At 38.4% G+C, this 7901-nt stretch overlaps 1 protein-coding gene across 1 annotated transcript in view; it reads right to left on the minus strand.

The window, feature by feature from the left end:
* Eea1 (early endosome antigen 1) overlaps positions 1 to 7901 on the minus strand; it is a 191134-nt gene that overhangs the window by 96831 nt on the left and 86402 nt on the right. Inside the window, exon 2 of the mRNA XM_012515041.2 lies at positions 1802 to 1894. Coding sequence (XP_012370495.1) covers positions 1802 to 1894 — 93 coding nt within the window. The remainder of the gene's footprint in view (positions 1 to 1801; positions 1895 to 7901) is intronic.

The raw sequence follows: 7901 nt of genomic DNA on the forward strand, positions 1-7901 counted from the left end.
AGGCAGGCAGGCAGGCAGGCAGGCAGGCAGGCAGGCAGGCAGGCAGAAAGTAGATCACAAAAAAAATTACTGAACTTTCTTAGCTGACACAAGCTAAAGAGTTAGGACTTCAACCTAAAAATAAGTGGAGGACATACAGATGTGGTGGCACATGCTTGTTCCCAGCTCCAGAGGCAGAGGACAGGAGGAAATCAGGATTAGCCCATTTGAGAACCAGCTGCCCAAAGCTGGATGTTTCTTTTAAGAGATTTTTACCACTGAGAACAGTGACAGCTACACATTTTTCTCATTCGGCTTAAGGATGTTTTAGTTCAAAGGTCCTAAAAGATATTTTAGTTTTGTAAACATTAAAACACCAAGAGTAATCAGGGCACGGTGGTACACACCTGTTAATCCTAGCCCTCAAAAGAGGCACCATGAGGGCAAGGCCAGACTGTGGCCTTGTTAAAAAGAAACCCACACCAAAAGTAAAGAAACACAAAAATAAAAGAGTACAATGTGTAGCTTTCAAAGTAGTCTAAGAACCCTAAGCAATCTCAGCGGTGCACTCCACCACCAACAGGTTAATTACCAAAGGACCAGCAAAGGGAGAGAAGAATGAACTAAAGAGGCAGGAGAGCGGCAGAAGAGTGCAGCCGCACAGAGCACAAGGGAGAGTGGTGAAAAACGAAGCCCATTATGATTTATGAACAGTTACGATTTAGAAGCCCATTCCAGGGCGGGGGGGGGGGGGGGGAAGGTTATATGCTATTTTTTTTAAATCCACACAAAATGAACAAAAAACCTAAAAGTGAAAAGACACAAAATGTATATAAAATACATAGTGGGGCCAGGGAGATGGCTCAGTAGAATAAGTGCTTCCCTGGCAAGTGAAAGGGCCTGAGTTCAATCCCTGGTATCTACAATACTATTAGCTACAATGACAAAAAGTTCAATTCACCAAAAAGACACAAAAGATTTAAGAAGACAGAAACCAGGGACTATAAATCACATAAGAAAAAAATTAGTTTGGAAGCAAAGCAAATAATACATCATACCTACAGGTGAGACTTCAGATCAAAGAAAGATGTTATTTTTCCCATTTGCTTAACTTTTTTCCTGTACTCATATCTATCACACAACAACATATCTGTGTGTTGATGGGAATAATTCACAACCAAGCTAAAAACTAAACTGGCAAGAGACAGGAATGAGGTAGAATGGAATCCACAGAACTAGAGAACAGGCTGAAATCCGACAGGCTAAGATGCCTACCTTCCCTGTACTACAAGAAGAGAACACAGACACAAGGACGGCTTCAGTGATCTAACAAGGACATATCTGATGGCTCGTATTCTCTCAGTCTTGAAAGGCAACTGGGGAAGGTAAGAAGAGCAATGATATGGCATTCTTGAGGACAAAGAATATATAAAATAACTGTGTCAGAAAGTAGGAAAACGAGCTTGGCATGATGATGCAAGCCTGTAATGTCAGTATGCGGGAGACTGAGGCAGAAAGATTGTTCATAGCTAGAGGCCAGCCTGTGCTATAGAGTGAGTTTAAGGCCAGACTGAACCACAGAGCAAAACCCTGTCTCAAAATACACTCAAAAAATAAATACAATAAAGTAAAACAAAATATGCTTTTATCTATCTCACAACTAAATACAGGTATATGTGAACAATTACAATTTAGAAGCCGCCTTCTAATTTGTAATATAGACCTAAATGCACTTTTTTACACAGACAAGTTTAAGTCACCAGTTCTGTTAGTTTTCCTTAAATAGTAGTGAATTTTATTTCTAAATTTATTGTTTTCGTACCTCTGAAGAGCTTTCATTATTGACATCCACTGTGTTTATAGGAGTTGCAGATGAATCTAAATCAGAACCTTGAGAGCCAACTCTCCCAGGAGTCTGAAACACAGAAGGGAGGGGGAAAAAAAGGCAGATATTAACAACACATCCATAGGCCACGACATAACATAACCTCTTCACATGAGAAAAGTAGATGCCTTTGTAACGAACAGTGCTAACTATATCCTTTATGGAAGACTATGCCTAGCATTGAATGTATCAAGCTCTCTGTAAACATTCTCTCCATTTCTTTTAAAAATTTACTTCTAAGTACAGTGTTCTGCAATCTTCAACCAACTTTCACAAAACATCTTATTTACAATGATATCTCTGGAAAAACGTAAGGTATCTCCACAGAGGAGAACAAATTTAAAGTAGCATGCAGACAGGGTGTGGTGGTGCATGCCTATAATCCCAGCACTTAGGAGGCTGAAAACAGGAGGATCACTATGATTTCAATCTATGCAGTGAGACCTTGTCGACCCCGTACTAAATACATTAAATATATAGTAACATGTACTGTGAACCACAACAAAAGCAGAACTAAATTAAAATGCTGATATTCTGATTCCTCTTGCATTTCTCTCTCTACTATAAGAATCTGTGTAGCACTGAGAAATCCCAGATTACTCAGGCACCCACTCATCTGACACTCAAGCCAACCATTACCACTGTGAAATGTCACACACACACACACACACACACACACACACCACAGAAAGCAACATCTATCTTCTAACATTATCATTCATTAATATCTAGGTATAACTTTAAGCAAATATGAGAATATAACAATAACTGTTAAGACATTAGAAATGGTACACACTTAGAAGACTAAGCTGCCAGATTTTCAAGCATGGTTTTTGTATTACACATTGTTATCCTCTGTGTAGTTGCTTAGATCACAGATATCAGCATACACAGCTATCTGAGGTGAAAATTCTAAACATTAACTTCTATTTTCAAAAAAATTGATGAACTCCTAGGATGGGTTGAGCCGGCCACAGAGTCTGGGCCTAGTGGTGTACACCTGTAATCCCAGCGCTGGGGAGTCTGAAAACAGGAGACTGCTATGAGTTGGAGCTGTGTAGTGAGATCCTGCAACAACCAAATACATTAAAAAAAAACCTGATGGAAATTATTATTACAATCACCTCAGTCATACTATATATAGACTTGCACCAGGCAGCAATGTGTAATACAGAAACCACGGCTGAACAGCTCACATCTTGGTCTTCTACATGTGTACCATTTTTAATGTCTTTATCAGTTATTATTATACTCTCTTTAAAATACTTTTTTTTAAAGACAAGAAAAAAAATTAAGGTTTCTTCAAAGCAAGCGTTAATGGTCAATTATTTGTCCAATCTTGCATAACTATATCTGTTAATCTGAGCAACAGATTTGATGATAAAATAGATAATATAGCAACCATTATTAATTAGCTATTCTTGTTCTGAAAATCTGTAACATATGTATTGTTGTATGTTACCCTGTTTCTGTCTTTGTTTCTGCAATTTGTTTTTGCTTTTGTTTTTACTCTTCAAAATAAAATAAAATTTAATTTTTAAAAAGTAAATATGAAAGCTGGATAAAAAGAAATTAAAGCACAAGGTCTAACTCAATAACATTCATCAAAACTAAGGGCCAGTCAGATAGCTCAACGGATTAAAGCACCTGCTTAGGCAGACGCAGCAGCCAGGGTTCAAACCCCAGGCTGCTGAGCTAGCCCACCCCCTGAGACAGTGACTGAGACTAGGTGTGGTGTCATGTGTTGTAATCCCAGCTCTTAGGAGGATGAACACAGGCAGATCACTATGAGTCTGATCTACGTAGTGAGACCCTGTACACCCTGTAGAGCCTGTCCTACATACAAAAAAAAAACCAAAAACAACCCACCTATATGTGGTACATGTTAGCACACTTCTCCCGTAGACAAAAGAAACAGGGCACAGACAGTTAAGCAACCTGCCCAAAGCACACGGCTGATGAATGGAAAGGCAGCTGTGTGCATCTTTGGCATCATGCCACAGCTCGGTATCTCCACTGAGTGTACCGCAAAGCCCAAGGCTGAGAACCACTCACTACACATTTGCCTCACAGAGCAATGTCCCATACAGCGCTAGTCACTCTTCAACCTAAACACCAACTAAGTGTGAACTGATACTATTTTGAATTCATCAATTGAAATTATTAGGGAAATTAAAATCGCATTAAATGCAAAAATATATACACTGGTTAAAATTACATGTTAAAGCTATTTACATTAGAAAAAAAAGACTATAAAGAAATATTCCAAAATGCAAATAATGATTTTTAGGATAAGACAGGATTGTGGGGCTTTGGGATTTTATTTTCTCGTTGTTTTTTACTATAATTTTCCAGAACTTTGTAATTATAGCTAAATTAATATTATGTTCAAAAGGTATCACTTTAAACATATTTCTCTGATTGGATAGTCCATGTTCTTTTTATTTCCCTATGCAGATGCCTTGCACAGTTTATACTCTGTACTTATTTGTATATGTGTTATTTTTATATGAATTATGAAATTGAAGTAAATAGAAAACAATAACAACTAATTAAGGCTTTAGGAAAACTCACAAACTTTTTTCACAAAAGGAAAATTAAATGATGTTACACTTTTTACAGGTTTGAACATCCCTAATCTGAAAATCTGGAACACTGTAGGATACTCAACCTGTAGTCCTGAATGATTCTCAAAAGAACTCTAGATACTATGAGGCTCTCACTAATGCTTCACAAGGAAGAAATGCTTGCTGGTTTTCAACACAAGTGGCTAGAGCACAGCAGAGGCACATTACAGAGGGGACAGGTATTTTACCAACAAGGGACAAACAGGACACCAATCAAACATTAGTTACCAATGGAGGAAGTGATAGCTATATTCTGTACAAGAACAGTAGCAGCCACTACACCCTGGCACTTGTCCAAATCCAATAGAAAGTAGCATGATTGTGATAAAGTACTCAACATAAGATTATAAAATAAATCTCTGACCAAAAGTAAAAGGAAAGGAGAGGAGTGGGACATGAGTCTCCACCTGTTGTCAGTATCAGGAGATACCGGCCAAAATGGCAGCACTGCACACCTTCCACCTTCAGAGAAGTCAGAAAAGTTGCAACATGACAGTGTGTAAACTACACATCCACAGCCAAACCCACTTCAGGCAAGTGGAAAGGCCACAGGGAGTAATCCCACCATCCCACCACTGGCTGGTTAAAAGCCTCAAAGTTACAACCCCTTTATTTCCTCTGTAGGCTTGGGGATCTTTGCATAAAAGCAGCTCTCTGTCTTTGACAGATCAGAATCTCAAGTGTCAGGAGCAATGACACATGCTAACTATGAAACCAAGCCAATGGAATTGATCTGGACATGGGGTACATGACAATACACTAAATCTGCAGTGCCATTTTTTGGTGGACTATACAGACTGAAAATTTCCAGGCTCTGTCACTGAGGGCTTCTTTGGATCTACTATGCTAACTTCAGAAAGCTTTACAGAAACAGAAGACTTGCAACAAAAGCAGCAAGAGTTAATAATTAAGACCCTGACTCCTCCCAGTGACGTATCCATAGCTGTCAAGGACATGACAGGGATACTGGTGTAAAATTTCTCTTATGCTGGGTTCATCTAAAGCTATTTAACAGCCTCCAGAATTAGTTATCAGCTTGTTCTTCTTGTCTGGAGGGAATCTCCACTTCCTGGCATAGTGTAGAGGCCAGGGTTCTATAAATTCTACCAACATTTAACTTGCTGTAACTTTCTAAAGTTACCCATAGTATAACATTCCTCTATTAACTTAATAACCACAAAGTTTTAATATTTTAATTATTTTATCATTCTATACTTCCCTAAATACAGTAACTTCTTTCCCAAAATGATCACTTGAGACATAAATGTATACTAAAAGCTAGACCAGGATTTGATGATGTACTCCTAGATATGGTAGAGAGCAAATGGTGATAAGGCTAAGGGAAACATTTATATTACACATTTAATATAGAGAATACTGCATGAAACTGTAAACTATTTTTGATCCATTAACATGTTGACAGTGACACACTATAATGACTTTAAAAACTACCGATGCTATTATAGATAGCTCAACTAGGTAAAAATATTATAGGCACTCAGACAAGGCTAGAGCTTGGAAGAAGCCCATACAGAAGATGAGAACACAGCACAACTGATGATCGAGGTCGCAATGCCCAGATTTGCATACCTCCCTAAATGGAGGTTTGAGATCAGAGGTTCCACCCTTCTAGCTTTAATGAATAAGCCATTGTCTCACTGGAGGTGGGCCAGCCTCTCCCACCCACTAAGCCTAAACCAGGACTATTAAGACCAACACCAAAGACAAGACTGCAGACTGACCAAGGTTAATGATACACATAATCTCACATAATCTTATTGGTTGATTAGAGTTTTGACCTCCACTGTACCCAACTCAGCTATTTTGCTATAAAACTTTCTCAGAGAAGTGGCAACCTACTTGGGATATCTTCTGTCTCTAAGGCGCTTTCCTATGTTCCATTCCTTTTCCCCAGTAAATTTTCCTACTCTTAACCTCCGTTGTTCCTTAGAATTCATTCTTTGACTTCGGTAACTTGAACTCAGCATATCTAACATCTAGGGGATTGGAAGTTTTACTTTTCCTCTATATCAATCCTGCACCCAAAGACCATGGAAGCAAAATATGTACTTCCAAAGAACTTTCTTCATTTCCTTTTCTTTTCCAGACTCCAAGTGACTTGTCACCTGAAATTACCTTGCCTAAGAGGAAACAGGCAATTTTACAAATTTGCTAAAATAATCCTCATAAACAAAAATAAGCAATCCCAAGAGACAAGGGAAATAAAAAGAAAGAAAAAAAAAAAAAAAGGAAAGTTATCATAATATCTGAGTTTTCTATCACTTCTTGGCCTTTTGGCTAAGATCAAGTGTGAAGATCGGAGCTTTCTTTTTTTTTTTTGTATTTAGGTACAGGGTCTACAGGGTCTCACTACATAGATTGGACTCAGTGATCCGCCTGTGCTCAGCCTCCGAAGTGCTGGGATTACAGGTACATGCCACCACACCCAGTCTCAATGGCTGTCTCAGCACGCCCTAGGGGCAAGGCTGGCACAGCACTATGGGATCTGAGCTTTCAATGCCCTTATTTATTTATTTATTTATTTTGGTACTAGGGATCAAACTCAGGACCTGGTGCTTGTCAGGCAGTCACTTAAGCTGCTGAGCTAGCTCTCCAACCCTCGCTGCCCCTTTCTAAAAATACTCCCTAAATTATCACTAAACTATCTAAGACTGTCTTAATCTGCTCTTCCATTGTTTCAGTGAGAAGTTCAATTATAAAGACACTGGCCCTGAAGAATCAAACTAAAGCATTCCAGCTTTTTTACTTATTAATGTTTTATTTTGCAAAACTAAAGAGATTAAGACTCATCTGTGCTAAAAGTTTTAAGTGATAGACAAATAGCCTGAAAATTTATTTTTAGAAAAATTATAATATACAAGTGTAGGTGTCCTTTATGGTAAACAAAAAATAACTAATACATTCATTTTGTTTAATGGTTTCTTCAAGAGATACAATAGGTAGTTATTGTTTCCAATGAAGGATGAAAAAGTACAAGGTCAAATAGGCGCACACTGAGTAGGAAGATGGTATAAGAAGATCAGGGACTACCTACCCACTGACCAAAGAAACTGCACTAATGCATATAAAAATGGAGAGGAAGTAATTTGGAAAACACAGAACGCTGAAGTAGCCCAAGCTGACCTTGAACTTGCAGCATTTCTCTGGCTTCAGCTTCTTGAGTCCTAGAATTACAGGTGTATGCTACCACACCCCGCCAAAAACTTTATTTATCAAGGAAAAGTTAAATTTAATTAAAATAGCAAGATTTTCAATTACATGGGGAAAAAAAAATCCATGAAGGGAGAGAGGCAAAAGTAAGAACATTATATTGGGGGCTGGAGAGATGGCTCAGTGGTCTGAAGCACCTACTTAGAACAAGCTTAGCAAAGCATCAGGGACCGCGGTTC

This window comes from Octodon degus, unplaced genomic scaffold (genome assembly GCF_000260255.1).
Source record: "Octodon degus isolate 3935 unplaced genomic scaffold, OctDeg1.0 scaffold00004, whole genome shotgun sequence".
In the NCBI taxonomy this organism is placed as follows: Eukaryota; Metazoa; Chordata; class Mammalia; order Rodentia; family Octodontidae; genus Octodon; species Octodon degus.